Consider the following 20,352-nt stretch of genomic DNA (forward strand, 5'->3'; position numbering starts at 1 on the left):
ATCAAGCGGAAGCTCGATATCATAGCTACGAGCTAGAGATGTTGGCCATTGTGCGGGCCGTCGAGCGCTTTCACTTATATTTATATGGAATAAAATTCAATAAATTACCGATTGTAACGCACTGGTTTACGCGATAACTAAAGCGAATCTGAATCTACGAATTGCGCGTTGGACTTTAGCATTGTAGAATTATATATTCAAGGTTTCGCATAGGCCCGTCAAACGCATGGCACACGTTGACACACTTAGCCGAAGCGTCGGGTACGTCAATCAACTCCCGCTTGAAAGAGAGTTAGAATATCGGCAATTATCAGATCCAAATATCTCGAAAATTAGTAAACAAGTAGAGTTAGGAAATAACGATAAATTTACACTAATAGATGGCTTGGTTTATAAAAAGACAGATGATCATTTTAAATTTGTTGTACCAGATGCAATGATCGTTAATTTAATAAGAGCGCATCATGATGACATGGCTCACTGCGGCGCAGATAAAACGATTAAAGTGTTAGAACAAAATTACTGGTTTCCTGCAATGCGGAAAAAAATGCTCGATTATATAGAAAATTGCATTACATGCATCATGGCAAACGACTCTGCTAATCGTCCAGAAGGCGAAACCAGTTTATATCCGTTACCGAAAGAGCCTATGGAAATATTACACATAGATCATTTCGGCTCATTGACCGAGACTGAAGATCGTTTTCGACATATTCTCGTGATTATAGACGCATTTACCAGATTTACCTGGCTCTTCCCGACGAAATCAACCGGTACGAAAGAAATGCTTGAACATTTTAATTCTATTTTTAAATAACTTGTCAAACCGCCAGTAAATAGTAATGTATTAAAGTCCAATATATTTTGACCAACATTGGCAATACAATGGCATCAAATTACCACAACGTTTCGACCGTCAATTGCGGTCCTTATCAAGTGTAATAACGTCAATAGTCACATTCTAAAAGTAATATCAAAAGTCACATTAGAAGTTATAACAGTTTTGAAGGAATAGGAATGAAGTATATTCACACCTCTGACCTCAACATGGTGTTTAACAACAAGGAAGGATTTTTCAGGAACACTAGTAGAAGATTTGGACACAACGTCACCTTATTACTGAAGTCATGGATCAAACTTAACCTACTCTTGTGTACATCTATCCAACAACTAAGGTTTTTGCTCCGTTGTAGACGTTATGATATTTTTCCGTCTCATATTAATAGAATGCGCTTTAATGTAGCTTTCCATAGTAGATCGATTAAACATAAATATATTTCTTACAATAATGTATATCAACGCAGAATTCTTAACTTAGAAATCAAAGATATTAATGCCAATTTAAAATTTTTACGGAAATTAATTAGTAATATAGAAAATAGACTGACTAGGGTTTTGCCTTGTGTTGTTTTATCTACCTTTTTTGAATTGAACATTAATCGTATTGAGAGACATAATTGTAGAGTCAAATGAAAACTGATCAAGAAATTCAACACAATATGTGGACGAAACCCTGTTAACTCACTTTTGCAAATTGACCATAGCAAGTGGCTTATTAATGCGAATGACTATGTAAACCCTGACAATGTTCTGAATATTTTGAGTCTAGAAAATAAGTTCTCGTTACCCTTTAATAATAATGACAGGAGTGACCGGTTGAACTTTGTTGTTGATGTGATTAAGAATTTCGAGTATAGTTTTCGTAATGTTTCACAAGAAATTACTAGTAGAGCTCGTAATGCAATTTGTAATTCCATAAACGGAATGTTAAAGTATAGACAACATATTAAATGCATTGATCGATACCTACTTAGCGCCTTTAAATCGTGCAAAAAGTTTTTGAGAGATAACGTTGACATTATGGTCACGAAAGCTGACAAGGGGCAGGTCACTGTTGTCATGAATAAGTCCACCTATTTTGAGAAGATGAATTTGTTGCTCAATGATTCGACCACATACAAGAAACTCACGAAGAATCCAATAAGATTATTAACCACACGTTTTAATGATCTCGTTAAGTCTTAGTTTAACAACGAATTGATAGATGATTTTACGTACAAAAGACTATATACTACTACTTTTAACATATCTCGTAGTTATGGATTGCCGAAGATACATAAACCGGGTTATCCGTTGCGTGTCATTGTGTCGACTATAGAAGGTGGGTTCGCTAATCGGTAGATTTACCATACTCGGTTCCACTAGCTTTCAGTTCAACGGTCAGTTTTATGAACAAATTTACGGGAGTCCGATGGGTTCTCCATTATCTCCTATACTGGCCGACATGGTGATGGAAGATCTGGAGATACATTGCATTAATAAACTTGACTTTGAACTATCAACATTTTACCGTTACGTTGACGATATATTTGTCATTTTATCTAAAGATAGAATACAGGATGTTCTTGATGTGTTCAATAGTTACCACCCTAGACTCAAGTTTACTTGTGAAATGGAACATAATAATTCGATTAGTTTTTTAGACACTATTGTTATCAGAGACTACTTCACACTAATAACTAACTGGTTTAGGAAACCAACGTTTTCGGGACGTTACATTAAGTTTTTCTCCAATCATTCTGATGGACATAAGATTAGTGTTGTTAAAAGTTTGGTGGACCGAGCGTTGCTGTTGTCGGATGGTCGATTTCATACATCAAACCTGGAAATTGTACGCGATATTTTGGTCAATAACTGTTATCCTATTGAAGTTATCGACAAACATATTAAGAAGCGAAAGTATGAGATCAAACATCGTGACTCTACCCTTGATAATTGTGATACTGGAATCGAAAATCATGCTATTGACGTTAGAAAAACCTTTTTTAAAATTCCATATATCAGAAATCTGAGCGAAAACATAAAGAAAAACTTTAGAAGGTTCGGATGTAATGTTGTATTTACTGTACCAAAAAAACTTGATTGCGTTATAAAGCGAAGAAAGGATAAACTTACAAATGAACAAAGTACTGGTGTGATTTACAAAATTGATTGTAAAGATTGTAATTTGTGTTATATCGGACAGACGAAACGATACTTGAAAACGAGAATCAATAAACATATGTCTAATATAGTGAAGCACACGGATAATCACTCGGTAGTTAGTAGACACAGATTAAACAACAACCATGATTTTGATTGGAGTGCAAAAATTTTACATTATGAGAATCATTTTAAAAAACGTGAAATTGCTGAAATGTTTTATATAAAAAGTTATAGTAACTCTATAAATTCGCAAAAAGATACAGAGAACTTACCGGTTATCTACGATAATATTTTGATAAATATTATACTTGGCATTTCATATCCTTGACTAGTCTTATGACTTCAAAAACACACATTACAAGTTTGTCTGTCCTCCAGGATGGTTGCTCTACGGAGTGTTCTCTCTGTGCTTTCTTGCGACAATTTTGGATTTTAATTGTATTGTTATGGTCACCTTCTGGTAGTAAATTCATTATTATGAAACAAATTTTTTCTTTTTGGTTTTCCTTCAAAAATGTTATCTTCTAATGTTAAATGTTAACTTCTAATGTGACTTTTGATATTACTTTTAGAATGTGACTATTGACGTTATTACACTTGATAAGGACCGCAATTGACGGTCGAAACGTTGTGGTAATTTGATGCCATTGTATTGCCAGTGTTGGTCAAAATATATTGGACTTTAATACATTTTAATTCTATTTTTAATACGTTTGGATGACCCCGAGAAATAGTATCGGATCGTGGTACTGCATTTACGTCGCGTGAATTCACAGAAGTTTTAGATACAAACGAGATAAAACATCGAAAAGTAGCCGTAACGGCCCCATGGGCCAATGATTTAGCTGAACGGGTCAATCGTTTTATGAAAAGTTCGTTAACCAAATTAATTAATTCACCAGCGGAGTGAAAATATAATCTCGGTACAATACAGTACATAACACAGGCACACAAAATAAAAAAAGTGGTCGATCCCAGAGGCCAAACTATCCTATCCATATGTATTTTGGGTTGCTGAACACGAATCCGAGGTTAGTTTTCGTCCATCGGATCTTGTTTTTTTCGAACCTGAAAAAACCGCCAAAAAGTCGCTAAAATCGCATTTTTTGCTATGCAAAAGATAGATATGGGTACGGTGACGAGGAAGAAAGCTATATTCTTATGTTTTTAATTTCTGATTGAGATTGACAACAATCATAGAAAGAAATGAACGGAAATGTTTTTTAAAATGTTTTTTCAGTTTTTTTCAGGTTTTTTCAGGTTCGAAAAAAACAAGATCCGATGGACGAAAACTAACCTCGGATTCGTGTTCAGCAACCCAAAATACATATGGATAGGATAGTTTGGCTTCTGGGATCGACTACTTTTTTTATTTTGTGTGCCTGTGTAATTAACAATACTTACCACACAGCGATTAAAGCTAGCCCCGCGAGAATGTTATTCGGATATGATCAAAAAATCATGCGGATACTCCGTTTACACGGTTCGTACACGAATTAGCTAAAATAGACACGGATTTAAACGCGGAGAGAGACAAGACTCAAGACACAGCTTTACAGGCTACAGACCTGATTCGCCAGTATAATAAAGCATACCGAGATGCGCGATGTAAAAACCTACCCTATATCGACAGGGAGATTATGTATTGATACGCAACACGCGAGTTTCTCCAGGCGAAAGTTCAAAAATTAAAGCAAAATACAAAGGGCCATACCAAATTACTAAATCACTTGGAAGTAATCGCTACGTCGTAACGGACATTCCGGGATTTAACCAAGGAAATAGGCCATTAAATACTATCCCTATAAAAAACTTTTCCCTATAAAAACTTTTTTAAAAAAAGAAAAAATATTTACGCCAAGTAACATAAAACGTATCGAACTTTCTAAAAACAGTGTAATTATAAAAAAACAACCTTTCTAAAAAAGTGTATTATGAAAATTTATTTCTTCAAAAATATACATGAAATCAATGCAATCAGCCAAGTATATCATTATTTATTGAAAAGTGAATTGTTCAAAAATGGATAGGAAATCAATGCAATTTATCTAGTATTTGTTTAAAAATGGATGTTGTCAGTGCAATATCCAAAAATTATATACTAGATGCATTCACAATTAATCCAAAAAGTATATGAAACAAGTTGTATACATTCAACAGTATATGCAATACAAGCTTAACGCATCCATTGTCTCTTCACGCAAATTCTAAGTCACATAAAACGGGCTTAAACTGACTCAAATGATCAACGGAATCATAGTGAAGCAAAAAACTTGGCGTGCCCGGATCGCATTGGACATGTCTTATAAACTTCTTATAAACTTGAGTAACAGTATCTTGATTTGTACTGTATTTTGTATGGTGAGCTATTGCATCGTAATACAACCCGGGCACGCCAAGTTTTTTGCTTCACTATGATTCCGTTGATCATTTGAGTCAGTTTAAGCCCGTTTTATGTGACTTAGAATTTGCGTGAAGAGACAATGAATGCGTTAAGCTTGTATTGCATATACTTTTGAATGTATACAACTTGATTCAAAATAATCTTTACTCCGCCAGTAAATATCAATAATCAATCAATTTATTTCCGACCAGATTGGCTCAATAATAAGATCGTGAATTACACAACGTTTCGACCCTATATTTGGGTCCTTCTCAAGTGTATAAATGTGTAGTCACTCACTGAAATCAAATCTCAATTAGAAATTTATCAAATTTTAAAAAACGAAAAAACTTACTGCCAATAAGCGACCATCACAAATCATAAGAAAATAGGAAAGGAGAACAGTAGTGACACTCTCTGAACACTTGTATGTCAAATGCGAGATCCGCCGATATTGACCGTCCTAGATATCATGTTTTCGTCAAAATATTATTGTAGATATCAGGAAGGTCGTCAGTATCTTTCTGAGAATTAATCGATTCTAAATACTGCTTTATAAATAACATCTCCGCAATCTCTCTTTTTTTAATCTGATCTTCTCTGTGCAAAATTCTCACGTTTGACCAGTCAAACTCATGATCATTATTCGCTCTATATTTACTGACGACCGACTGAATATCCACATGTTTCTTTATGTCATTCATATGTTCTTTTAAACGTGTTTCTAAATATCGTTTAGTTTGGCCGATATAACAACAGTCGCAGTCCACACAATCAAATTTATATACAACGTCGATTCTCTTCTCATTTTTAATTTTATCCTTGCCTCTTCTGATTATGCAATCTAATCTATTCTGAATCGTTGGAATAACATTGTAACCAAACTGTCTAAATTTCTTTGTGATACTAACAATTGAGTTATTAATATAAGGAATCTTAACAAAATTCTTCTTTACCTCCTTATCAACATTCATGATCGATGTATCCCGAAACCTAATTTCTTGCATTCTTTTTTTAATGTGATTATCAATACAGTCTGACGGATAACAATTATTTCGCAATATTTCTCTGACAATTCTAATATTGGACTCATGAAAACGAGAGTCGGACAACAACAGGGCACGGTCAGTCAAACTCTTCACAACGCTTATTTTATGTTTGTCCGGGTGATTGGAATAAAAGTTGATATAACGGTGAGTGACTACATTAGATACACATTCAATGAGTGACTACACATTTATACACTTGAGAAGGATCCAAATATAGGGTCGAAACGTTGTGTAATTCACGATCTTATTATTGAGCCAGTCTGGTCGGAAATAAATTGATTGAGTATACAACTTGTTTCATATACTTTTTGGATTAATTGTGAATGCATCTAGTATATAATTTTTGGATATTGCACTGACAACATCCATTTTTAAACAGATACTAGATAAATTGCATTGATTTCCTATCCATTTTTGAACAATTCACTTTTCAATAAATAATGATATACTTGGCTAATTGATTTCATGTATATTTTTGAAGAAATAAATTTTCATAATACACTTTTTTAGAAAGGTTGTTTTTTTATAATTACACTATTTTTAGAAAGTTCAATACGTTTTATGTTACTTGGCGTAAATATTTCTTTTTTAAAAAAGGTTTTTGTAACAATCTCACTCCTTTTTGTACATTTTTAAAATTTTCCTAGCATAGAATTTCAATATTCAAAAAATAACTTATTATTTAGAGATTATTATTTTTATTTTTAATTATTAACAGATTGACAGTTATTAATAGATTATTTTTCTAAAAAAATATGCATGCACCCTTAGCATTTCGAGGCCAATGACATGTCTCAACTTTTAGATCATTTACGGAAATCCATTTTGTACCCTTAGCTCGCAACATGCTCGTGTAATGTCCATTGTTAACATTTTCACCATGATGAAAAATAGCACTGTTAACTTTAAAATATTTAGATAAAATAAGTACTTCTAGGTACATCTATGTACTTCTAAGTACTTCTAGGTACTTGGCTAGTTATTACTTTGTTTAACTATTGATTTCATATGTTACGTCCAGAGCTTCATGAGCTCAAGGGAAGGGCGTAACACACGCCTCTCAAAATTTGAGACACTCGGTCTCAAAACTTGAATTGAGCTGACTGCGAGTTCCGTCTGTAGGGTCAACGACCAAGGTCGATTTTACCCTTAGGTTTGGAACAAGTCTGCTCGTTGGTCCCTTTTTAGGTAAGAGAATTTAATCTCTTTTACCTGGGATTGGACCTGTACGACCTGTTGTGGGAAGGGGAGTGATTGAGGTTTATTCAATAAATTAGATTTTCCTTTTTCCTTAAGGAATTAACATATTATATTTGTAACGCAATAAAATACATAAGAAAAAAATGATTATCCTTTTTTTCCTTAAAGGAATTAATAATTATGTTCGCAAATAAAATACATAAGGAAAAAAAATGAAATACGCAGAATAAATACATCGATATAATTTTTACATTGATGAAAACTATTTATAATTCTGGCAGATATCAGAAATCATTAGTAATCTCTTAAAAAATCTTGAATAAGGAACGCAGGGATTAGGACGGGATATTGGCGGTTGCGGGTAATAAGAGGAACAACGGTGTTAGGGTCGACATGGACAAGTGCGGCCCTTAACCTAGAAACGTCAATGGGATCAGGACCGAGGAGAAATGCACTGGGCGGAAGGGGTGCCTCGTAGGTGGGAAAAAGGTTGAGGAGATGTTCCCGAAAGACCTCGAGACTACGCTCGTAGAAATTTCTCAGGCCTTCGAGAGAAGGAAAACGAGCGGTAGGTATTGGTTCAGGGGATGCTGGAGAAGGAATAGGTTCATCCAGATATTCCTCCAGATCTGGGGAACCAATGGGTGAATACCAAGGTGATGAGAGAACGGGAGAAGGGCAAGGGGAAGAGCGTGGAGACAAAGACGGATTTACTGATGTTGATGAGGATAAAACGATGGAGGGAATTTCTTCTGATATCTCTGATGATGAGGAAGGAGAGTGAGAGAGTGGTGATGATTGTGATGTCGAATGAATCGAGGGAAAATCGGGGGACCGCGAAATTCTCTTGCGCGATGGTTCGCCCGAAGATAGTCTGTTTCCCTCTATTATGTGTGTTTCTTGTGAGTTATTTCCCTGCGGGGAACTCGAACTCTCGCATCCGCGTTTGGTGGGACGCACTTTAAGAAAAAGGGACAAGTCACGTAAAATTCTGTCAATCTGAGGTCTCCACGAAAGGATTGGAGAACGAATACCGTGGGTGAAAATATTTTACAAATTGTTAGTAATAATAATAATTAGTAATAATGAAATTAGCTTACTTTCTCTAATGTGTGCAAAATGTTCGGCGTGGTGGGTCGCCATTTCTCCAGACAGAAGGGAGGCGAGGGTTGATTTCTGGCACACGTCCGTTCAAGATATGAGACTTGTTTAATGATTTTTTAACACACCCGCACAAGATAATCGGTACTGGGTGAGTCCAAGAGTGAGTCTCTGGGCAGATTCTCGCCTTTTTATATGCGTTCTAAAGACCATGGGGAGTGCTATTTGTTTCCGGGAATTCACAAAAAATTGTTTGCGCGAACCATTGGTTATCGTTTATAATAATTTACTTGGTATTAGCGGATGGGTCTAATACTTGCTTTCGTATCTCTCGGCAGTATTCTTTGATAATTGTTTTCGCACGTCATTTGCGATAGTTAATTTACTTGATATCAGTGAATGGGTCTAATACTTGTTTTCGTAAGTCAAAGAAATCTCTTAGCGGTATTCTTTGATAATTGTTTTCGCGTGTCATTTGCGATAATTAACCTTTTTAACCCCTAGATGAATAGTTTTCGAACGTCGCGGTAACGAGACGATTGCTTCATTAGCCCAGTTTTAATCATGATTTAAAGACTTGTTTTGCCGGACATGTGCCAAATTTCACGGCTCTGATGAGAGCAATCGCTCAGGAATCAGTTAATTATTTCTTTTCCGGGAACCGCGATATCTCTCATCGTGACCCCGAGACCTCCGCTCACGCGAAATCGTTTTCGCGCGTGGCAACGACGTACGCTGATTTAATCGTACATAGAATATTATATAAAATCTTTTAAAGAATATTTCGTTTTGAAAGCGAGGAACCATGGAGTCTACTGGACTTAACACATATTTAGTTTTGATTTTTCTAAATAGTTTTTTAAACTTTTTGTTGCGTACAAGGTGGGATTTTTTATGTATTTGGCGTACATTTTTACCTTTGTGAGGTTCTTTTAGTGGGATCTCATTGCTTTTTGTAAATTTTGTAAATTTTGAGATATCTCGAATCCGCTTGCGAAGTCTTCTTTAGAATCGTTTCAATGATTATGCCTATTAAAGAAGGAACAAAAAAAGTCATGGTTATGTAGTACCTCATGTAGAACAGATGATCCATGTCTCATTGATCGGTATCAAAAATTACTTGAAGCCGTAAGTAGATGCACTGTGAAAAAGATACCAGAATTGTTGCAAAAGATTCATCAATGTACAGTAAAAAATTCGAATATAATAAATTTGGGTCATACACATGCTTGTTATAGTAATGCAACTCTTTGCAAAGCTATGTTTTTTTCCATTCAATTATTATCACCTCATTTTCAAAGGATTACATATATTAAACGTTTAATTTATCAAATGACAAGTTTCTATAAGAAACAACTAGAAACGATTCTGAAAAAGACAGCGCAAACGGATTCGCGATATCTTAACAAATGGCAAAGTTAGCTATTTTTTATTTAAACAAATGTTAATAACTTTTGAAAGTTCAACTATAAACCAAACAACTAGAAACGATTCTAAAAAGACAGTGCAAGCGGATTCGCGATATCTTAACAAATGGCAAAGTTACTTATTTTTTATTCAAACAAATGTTAATAACTTTTGAAAGTTCAACTACAAACGAAACAACTAGAAACGATTCTGAAAAAGACAGCGCAAGCAGATTCGCGATATCTTAACAAATGGCAAAGTTAGCTATTTTTTATTTAAACTAATGTTAATAATTTTTGAAAGTTCAACTACAAACGAAACAATTAGAAATTCTGAAAAAGACAGCGCAAGCGGATTCGCGATATCTTAATTAGGTTATATTAATTTAAGAGAAAACTAATTACTTAATTAAAATTGTTATTAAATTTGATTATTTCGATGAACCGCGCGCGTTGATCTTTACCAACGAATAAATTAGGGCGATACGCCTACTATTACCAAGTGAGTCACTGCACCTTACAATTAGTTACATGAAAACGCGCCTTGGCGGACAAACTCGCTTTGAATGTGTCGTGTTTGTGTGAGACTGAAATAAGACTGGAAATCAAAAGTGACATTTTCATGATTTTACATGACCTCGATTCGAGATCTCAAGATTGACCGCACCAATGTTATTCGGGTTACTCGCAATCGAAAGTGCGTATCAACATTATATAATAAAAGTATCATTAGGTTTTTTGTTACGATCTTTGTTTCCGAGACTATTTCATTGGAAAATCTAACAAGGCGAAAACTTGAGATAAGGCTACTTGGTAGCGTCTCGACGATGCCGCGCCAGTGCCGTATCAAGCGGCTATTTCTCATGCGACTATTTATTTTTTTATGTACTTGGCGTCGCGACGCTACCGCGTCGCTTGATCTTATCCTCGAATAAAATAAAACCGTGGATTAAGCCGCTTGTATCATAAAGAGAAAAAAAAGAGATATTTGCGTTAGGTTAAGATATAAATACTTATGTAATAAAATATAATATATAAGCTATGTAGATGTTAAGATATTACAGTTAATAGTTAATAGTCATAGTAATAATTATAATTAAGATTATATATAATTATAAGTAAACAAATTAGAATTAAGACAGCGTGCGGAAATTTAGATGGAGCTTTGACAGACAAACGCAATGAAATGTTGAACTGACAATAAATAAGCATTTATTGTAAATTACTTTACAGCAGGAAGTGACTTCAGAGACGATGTCAAATATCAGAATGGCCGAATTGTAAGCTAATTCAGATATTGAGCGATAGAGGAGCGCGATATCAATTGATCGATCGATGCTGCCCCCCTGCGGAAGTCCGGGTACGGATTTCGGGAATGTGCGAAATCGCGAGGCAGCGATAAGGAACTGCCACGTCTAGCACTCTCCGTCGAGAAGGGTTCCCGAAAGGACGGTGCCCAAGAGTCGTTTCGTAGTCGTTTCGTAGTCACGTTCAAAGTTACATTCAAAGTGTATTCCGTTTCTTTTGATTACATTAAACACAGTTATACAATAGTAACCACGGTGTAATTATTACGACCAGAATCCAATCCTGATTCCCGTAAAACCCCGTAAATACCTTTCATTTATAAAAAGATGTGTGATAAAAAACACGAAATATTGTGTAATAATAATAATTCTTCATTAACTCACATGACATGGAAACCAAACAATTTGACTGCCAGTATCATTAAATTTATGCTCCAGAATTAATTTTTTCTCTAGATAATTATAAACATGCAATTGTCCTGCTTTGCCAAGCGTAGCTATAAAGGGACCCCATGTCGCATTATCCATATCGACTATTGCACCTTCATGGCATGTAAAGATTTTTTGTGGTAATTCCGCGTTCATACTGCGTAAGTCTATCAACCAAATTCCACCACTTCCGTCCTAAAAACAATAAAAAGCTATTTTTATATTGTATTTTAACATTTCAATAATTATTTGATAAACACATATACAGGGTGAGCTATTTAGAGTATTATGCTGTTATCTTTGAAAGTATGTATTGCAGTAAAAAATGTTTTAAATAAAAATTTTTTTTGTTCCGAGGAAGGAAAGGACTCTTACAAGGGGAAGCCGGACCCTCCGGGTCACCGATTTTGCCCAACTTTTACAGATATATAATATTCATATAGAAGTAACATATACTATCCGGAGACGATGCGCCTCTCAAGCGTTTACGAGAAATCACGGTGTAAAGTTCAGCATGTTCCTTTAGTACCATTGCTTTTAAGTAGGTTGTCGAGCCTCAGTGTAGCGCAGCGAGTTAGGCGTCGGACTGAAAGTCTGAAGGTTGCTGGTTCGCGTCCCGTCCTTTTTATTTTTTTTCATTTGTTCTGTTTTCCTATATTATCATATATAGTAATAAATATTATTTTTATACGATTAAAACATGTTATTACAATTTACATTTTGTGAAATTCTGCATGGAATATTTTTTTAATAAAACACGATTTTGAACAGTTAAAAGCGTTTCTCACGAAAAACAATTCATGCATGCGATTATAATATTCTCTATGCATTCAAATTGCCATTGGAATGTGGTTGCAACTGCAGTCATTTTATTATACTTATATTTTTGTACACTTCTTCTAATTATCTTTTTTGTATACTTATAAACTAATAAATGAACCATTAAATATGTGTGTGTGTGTGTGTGTGTGTGTGTGTGTGTGTAACTTATTTTCTTTATATTATAACCAAATGTATATCGAATATATGAATTATTTTTCGTGAGAAACGCTTTTAACTATTCAAAATCGTGTTTTATTAGAAAAATATTCCATGCAGAATTTCACAAAATTTAAATTGTAATAACAAGTATATTTTAATCGTATAAAAATAATATTTATTAATAATATTTATTACTATATAGAGTGCTCCCGGATTAAATAGCCAAACTGAAAATATAGATTCAGAATCTCAAAACAAAACAAAATTTTCCTCTGGAAGTATGCTCGCAAACGCTTCATTCAAGAGATATTGACTTCTGAAGTTCGGATACTTGATGAGTTTTGATCGAAATGCTGCAATATGACAGCGTATTCACGGCGAGCAGTGTTAACATTTGTTTATGGTGCGAACAAAAACCTATAAATAATTTTTGATCTTCGAAATAAAAAAAGGAGACAACAAAGCTCCGTCCATTATACCAAATAATCGTTAGCAGTGATGCCAGAAATGGGATACGGTAGCATTGGGTGGGGATAGAGTGGCGATGGTTTCGCGCCGCACACTATCTATGTGTAATGTCGGTTCGTGGAGAAACCATCTCCACTCCATCCCCCACCCAAGTATCCGAACTTCAGAAGTCAATATCTCTTGAATGAAGCGTTTGCGAACATACTTCCAGAAGAAAATCAAGCGACGCGGTAGCGTCGCGACGCCAAGTACATAAAGAACAAGGTTCTGAGCAATGAGAGCCACTGCATAGACGTCGCGCGCTACCAAGTAGCTTATCCAAAATTTCACGTCAAATTCATGTCAAATAAACTTTTGATTACAATATCTCAGGAACTAAAGACGTAATGAAACATCTAACGATACTTTTATAACATAATGTGGATGCAAGCTTTCGATTGCGACCACTTCGAAAACAATTGGTGCAGTCCATCTTCAGATATCGTAATCGTATGCAACACTTGTGACGTTTCATTTTTCTTCTCCAGTCCACATTCTTGTTCAGACTCACGTACGTACGCTCGCACGCACACAAGCAAAGCGAGTTTGTCCCTAAAGGCGCGTTCACATACGTACGTTAGGTTCACGTCGACGACGACGACGGCGACGACGTTGCACCACGTCGCCGGACGGCGTCGGTGACGACGTTGCACCACGTCGCCGGACGGCGTCGGCGACGACGTTGCACTACGTCACCGGACGGCGACAACGGCGACAGCGACGACGTTGCACCACGTCGCCGGCCGCGTCGGCGAAGACGTTGCACCACGTCGCCGGACGGCGACAACGGCGACGGCGACGACGTTGCACCACGTCGCCGGACGGCGACAACGGCGACAGCGACGACGTTGCATCACGTCGAGGATGACGGCGGCAACGACGTTGCACCACGTCGACGACAACGATGATGACGACGTTTCACCACATCGACGACGACGAGCGAGAGGGCAAGAGCGAGAGGGAGAGAAGATTTAAGATATCTCAAAATGTATAAAAAAATGTACAAAAAGCAATGAGATCTTACTAAAAAAACCTCACAAAGGTAAAAATAGTACGCCAAGTACATAAAAAGTCTCACCTTGTACGCAACAAGAAGTTTAAGAAACCATTTATAAAAATCAAAACTAAATATGAAATCAATAGTTAACTAGCCAAGTACCTCGAAGAAATTCAGTTTGTGTATTTTATCCAAATGTTTTCCATGCATACTCTCTTAGACGCAACAAAATGTTTAAAAAAATGTTTGTTATAAAAATCAAAGATCTCTCTAAATATGAAATCAATTGTTAACTAACCAAGTACCTAAAAGCAATTCAATTTGAGTATTTTATGTAAATATTTTTCATGCATACTCTCTTATCGCATGACCACATTGAAGTACTTGGCGTGCTCAGGTCGCATTAAAATATACAAAACTGTCCTACCTATAATCTATACTTTACATGTAAATTATTTGTATCGAGTAATGAAAAGAGATATTTATAATTACTTTGATAGTCTGTACAACTGTAAATGTGTTTATTTTAATATTTCCAACTAAAAAGATTAGATAGTTATTATTGAAAATCAAGATACAAAATATAGTACAAATCAAGATACTATTACTCAAGTTTATAAGAATTTTGTAAGACATGTCCAATACGACCCGGGCACACCAAGTACTTCAATGTCGTCATGCGATAAGAGAGTATGCATGAGAAATATTTAGATAAAATACTCAAATTGAATTGCTTTTAGGTACTTGGTTAGTTAACAATTGATTTTATATTTAGTTTTGATTCTTATAATAAATATTTTGTTAAACTTTGTTGTATACAAGTTGGGACTTTTTATGTACTTGGCGTATTTTTTCACTTTTGTGAGGGTTTTTTAGTTATGATAATATAGGAAAGAAGAACAAATAAAAAATAATAAAGAAGACGGGACGCGAACCAGCAACCTACAGAATTTCAGTCCGACGCCTAACTCGCTGCGCTACGCTGAGGCTCGACAACCTACTTAAAAGCAATGGTACTAAAGGAACATGCTGAACTTTACACCGTGATTTCTCGTAAACGCTTGAGAGGCGCATCGTCTCCGGATAGTATATGTTACTTCTATATGAATACTACATATCTGTAAAAGTTGGGCAAAATCGGTGACCCGGAGGGTCCGGCTTCCCCTTGTAAGAGTCCTTTCCTTCCTCGGAACAAAAAAAACTTTTATTTAAAACATTTTTTACTGCAATACATACTTTCAGCAATAATAGCTTCTAACACTTTAAATGGCCTACACTGTATAAAGGAATACTTATCAAAACATTTTAATATAGATTGTACTTGAGATATTTTATTATAATCAGGGAAGTTCTCTGATTATCTTTGTTTTAATTAACGATTCTGTTTTTGAAATGTGTATACATAAAATGTTACTTATTCAGAAACACCAATAATGTTGATCTTGAAATATGTTATAAGAAATGTATATATCATTAATATCATAAGCATTAATGCTATAGTAAAACTTAAAAGATAGTAGTAGTAGTAGTAGTAGTAGTAGTAGTAGTAGTAGTAGTAGTAGTAGTAGTAGTAGTAGTAGTAGTAGTAGTAGTAGTAGTAGTAGTATTAATTCAGTAAAACTATATATCGCTGGTACAATTAATAGAATGATAAAATCCTTTATTATCGACAAAAACCTGCATAAACAAGTCCGAAAATGCACAACGTTTCGACCATGGATTATGGTCCTTATCAAGCGCAAAACGTATATAATTATGACAAAGTCAACATCTGAAAACGCAATACAATTAATGGACTCAACTGCTTAAAACATTTATACATTATGGATTGCCTTGCAATCCAGACAGTCAATTTCATATACCACATATGATTGTTGTCGGTTCTTAACATTATCTTTGCCTCTGTTACGTCCAAGAGACTCCACGGTTCCTTGCTCCTAAAAGAAATAACACATTTAAGGAGAAAATGTAATAGTTGAACGAATCACTTCACACGCTGCGATAAATGCGACCGCGCGGGTACAGGGGCCATGTGATCTCAGTAAAATATGTCCTAAGGTGATGTACGAAAGAAAGGGGGCAAGAGACTTGGCGCCTGTACCCAGCGGAAGCACTCAATAGACGAAACATATCTGGATATACGAACAAAATCCAGATCTGGGAAAAGTTGAGGCGGCACTTGAAAAATGTCACTCGTTGGAGGGTAATAAATTAATTCACCGATCTCTAATACCGAGAATTTGAGCACATATGGCCACACGCGGACCAGTTACTCGATATAAATAAATCCAGACTAACGAAACTAACGTCTGGATTGTCATATTCAGGGGTCAAAAGGGTGGTTTATCATAAGTGCCGCACTTAACTTCCCGAAAACGATTATCATTAAACTGTCCGCTGATACCGTGATAATTACTAAAGCGACAACGACGCTGGTTCATGAAAAAACAATTCCCAGAAATCAGAATAATCCCTCCCTAAGCCTTTCTAGCCCTATATAAAGGGAACGATCCGTCCCGGAGCTCTCTCTTCTTGATCCGACATTCAGCATACGTGCGAAAAGTCTCGTTTCCGTTGACGGAACGCCGCGATAGTCTAAAAACTTAGAGTCAGTGACATCGATCTGAAGAACCTCCGGACGGGTTGGCTCCCTGGGCAGAGGCGACCACTCCAGAAACCACATCTGAAGATTTTCCAGCATCGAAGAAAGTAAGTGAAACCGGCACACTGGTTTTACTTCTCTCTCTCTCTCCCTCTCCCTCTTCCCTCCCTTTCCCCTCCCCCTCCCTCTCCCACTCCCTCTCTCTCTCCTTCTCTCTCGTCTGGTGGATGTGTGTCACATCGCTCCGTAAAGGTGATAGTTTTTACGGTGGTTCGAGAGAGTCTATGTGTATAAGAGTGTTCACATAGGTGACGACATAGATCATGAGTACTCAGGTATGTTATCTAGTCGGAATGTGCTAAATTGTGAGTAAGAGACGTGAATTTTCACATAGGATTCAGGTGCTCACGAGCATCAGGTGACCATAAAAGTGCCAACGTGTATACGTCGGCGCGGACGCTGAATTAACTAATTGTGGACGCGATTGTTGTCTACCGGTAACAGTGTCAGTTGATAATGCCGAAATGAGTGAAACTGAATATCTGGAGTATCGCTATGTGGCATGTAAAAAGGAAGTGTAAAACCTGGTATTGCGGTGCAGGCCGTGTAGGAAGTTATTCTTCCATCCTGGATGCGTAATTAAGCACAAGATTTATAAGGACAATGATATAGTAAAGTGTGAAGGACCATATGAGGAGATTGCGGTTGGAGAAATGAAGAAGGCATCTGCATCGAGCAGTAGTAGGGAAAGACTTGGGTCGACAGAATCGACAGGATCAGCTAATATGGACGCGAAAATTGACTGGTTAGTCAAAACAGTGAAGGAAATGAAAGATGAAGTAGCATGTAAAGATAAAATCACGTCGATGATTAGACTCATTATTCAAGAAGAACTGGAAACCTTTAAACGAGAACTGGAAATGGTGAAAAGGAATATGCAAGAGAGAATAATGGAGAGTGGGCAAAGAAGTTATAGTGAAGCAATAAAAGATAAGAAGAAAGAAAGCATATTAATTGTTAAATCAAAAACGGAAGAAGAGAGTGAAACTACCAAACAACTGGTAAAGAAAAAAGTAGATATAAAAAATCTAGCAGTAGGAATAACCAAACTTAAAAAAGGAAGTAAGGATCAGTTATTCTTGGATGTGAGAGTGAGAGAGAGATACAAAAGCTGAAGGATATAGTATGTGAGAAGTTGGGTGAAGACTTCGAGATCATGGAACCAAAGAAGATAAAACTGAAGATAAAAATTATAAATGTTGGTGAAGAAGAAATGAAGTTGAAGGATGAAAACTTGATAGATACGATCAAGAAGCAGAATAATATGGATGGGAGAGATCAAGGATCTTACATAAGAGTGGTGAAGAGAATTGTTAAAGAGGAAAAAGAAGATAATACGCAAACTAGAGGAAGAAGAAAAGAGAAAGGCTCGTTAATTAAATATAGGATGGAAGAAATGTCCTGTATTTGATCATGTCAGTGTTAAAAGATGTTTTAAGTGCTGGAGTTACTATCATATTGCCAAAAATTGTACACGACAGGACACATGCTATCAATGTGCAGAAAATCACAAAGTAAGTGAATGTAAGGCAACTAAGAAGAGATGTGTGAACTGTATGTACAAGATTAAAACGTACAATTTAAAAATAAATGATGAGCATGATGCGTTGAGTAGGGAATGTCCGACATTCATCAGAGCATTAGAGGAAAAAAAAAGAGAACTGGTTGGTCGTCTACTAAATAGCAACTACGGAAAGAGTTACTTGTGTACTTAAATGCTCAAAGTATGATGGCGCATAAAGAAGAGATTCAACACCAGATTATGAAGAGAATGAATCCGGCGCTGTTGGCATTATCGGAAACCAGACTAATACCAGACATTGAAGATAGTGAGATGAACGTGCCGGGTTATAGTGTTGTTAGATGTGACGCGGAAAATAGGAATACGGGAGGAGTTATGTTATATATAAGAAACGATATCACATATGAAGTAATACTAAAGGAAAAAATAATATCTAACTGTTGGTGTATAGCGATAGAAGTGAGAGATAGTGCGTACAAAGGCGTGTTTTTGGTGGTATACCACTCACTGAGTACGTCAGATGGTGATTTTATAAGATTTTTAGAGGATATAGTAGATCTATTGGTAATGAAAGGACAATGTATAATGATAGGGGACTTTAATATAGATTTAATGACAGACTCATTTTATGCGAAAAAGCTAAGAACAGAAATGTCATGTTTAGGTATGAAACAATATATTGATAAACCAACGAGAGTTACAAAAGATAGTAAAACATTGATAGATTTAGTTTTTGCTAATATTAAGGTGAATTGTAAAGTACGTGATAAGCCTAAAATAACAGAGCATTCGTAAATAAACGTTGAATTTAATATAAACAACGAATGTGGAAAATATAGGGAATTTGATAGTAGGGATTATAGTAAATTTCATATCCATGAATTTTTAAAAGCAGTAGAAGAAAAAATAGATCATAGAGATGATTTAGATGTAAACATTAGAGCAGGAAAATTTGTTCAGAATATGGTAAACGCATTAGATATGTTTGCACCAAGAAAAAATTTAAAATTCCGAAGATATGGGGAGGGAAAAAATGGTATTCGGATGATATAAGAATAGCTACAAATAAAAGAGATGAAGCATATAGTAGAGCGGTGTATACGGGTAATGAATAAGATTGCTTACAATTTAAGGTGGAAAGAAATACAGTAGTTAAAATGATTAGGAAGAAGAAAGATTATTACGAAAATATATTGATAGATAATAATAAAAATGACCCTGTAATGATGTGAAAAACATTGAAACAAGTAAGAAGAGGAGACAATACGGGTGCAAAAGAAATAAATAATATAGATTTTGAAATATTAGAAAATATAGGGGAATGTAATTTAGCAGATAAATTTAATTTATACTATATACAAAGTATTGATAGTATAATTAAGTCTACAGAAAGGGAGGATAACAAAAAGCATAGAAATAGTTATATTATAGAAAATAAGGGAATTATAGAGAATTCTGAACCGATAGATGCACATAAGTTGCAGCGAATTGTTATGCATTTGCCACGTAAGAAAGGAACGGATAAAGGAATAACTAGTGATATATTGAAAGCAAGCTTTTATGTGATAAAGGAGGAATTGGTGAAAGTAATAAATGATTCATTAAGTAAGGGTATATGTCCGAAAGGATGAAAATATCCACAATTATACCGATACCGAAGGTAGAAAAACCAAAGAAAGCAAATGAATATAGACCAATAAATATATTGCCAATTTATGAGAAAGTATTAGAATTAGTAGTAAAAGAACAGATAGAAATGTATTTGCAAAATAATGATATTATAACAGAACATCAATCGGGTTTTAGGAAAAACCATTCTTGTG

General features: G+C 35.5%; 1 protein-coding gene across 1 annotated transcript in view; it reads right to left on the minus strand.

The window, feature by feature from the left end:
• The window catches only part of LOC105279391 (cilia- and flagella-associated protein 44-like), a 209,003-nt gene that overhangs the window by 90,889 nt on the left and 97,762 nt on the right, over positions 1–20,352 (minus strand). The window contains exon 7 of the mRNA XM_026971862.1: positions 11,816–12,055. Coding sequence (XP_026827663.1) covers positions 11,816–12,055 — 240 coding nt within the window. The remainder of the gene's footprint in view (positions 1–11,815; positions 12,056–20,352) is intronic.

The sequence above is a fragment of the Ooceraea biroi genome, chromosome 8 (assembly GCF_003672135.1).
Source record: "Ooceraea biroi isolate clonal line C1 chromosome 8, Obir_v5.4, whole genome shotgun sequence".
NCBI lineage: Eukaryota > Metazoa > Arthropoda > Insecta > Hymenoptera > Formicidae > Ooceraea > Ooceraea biroi.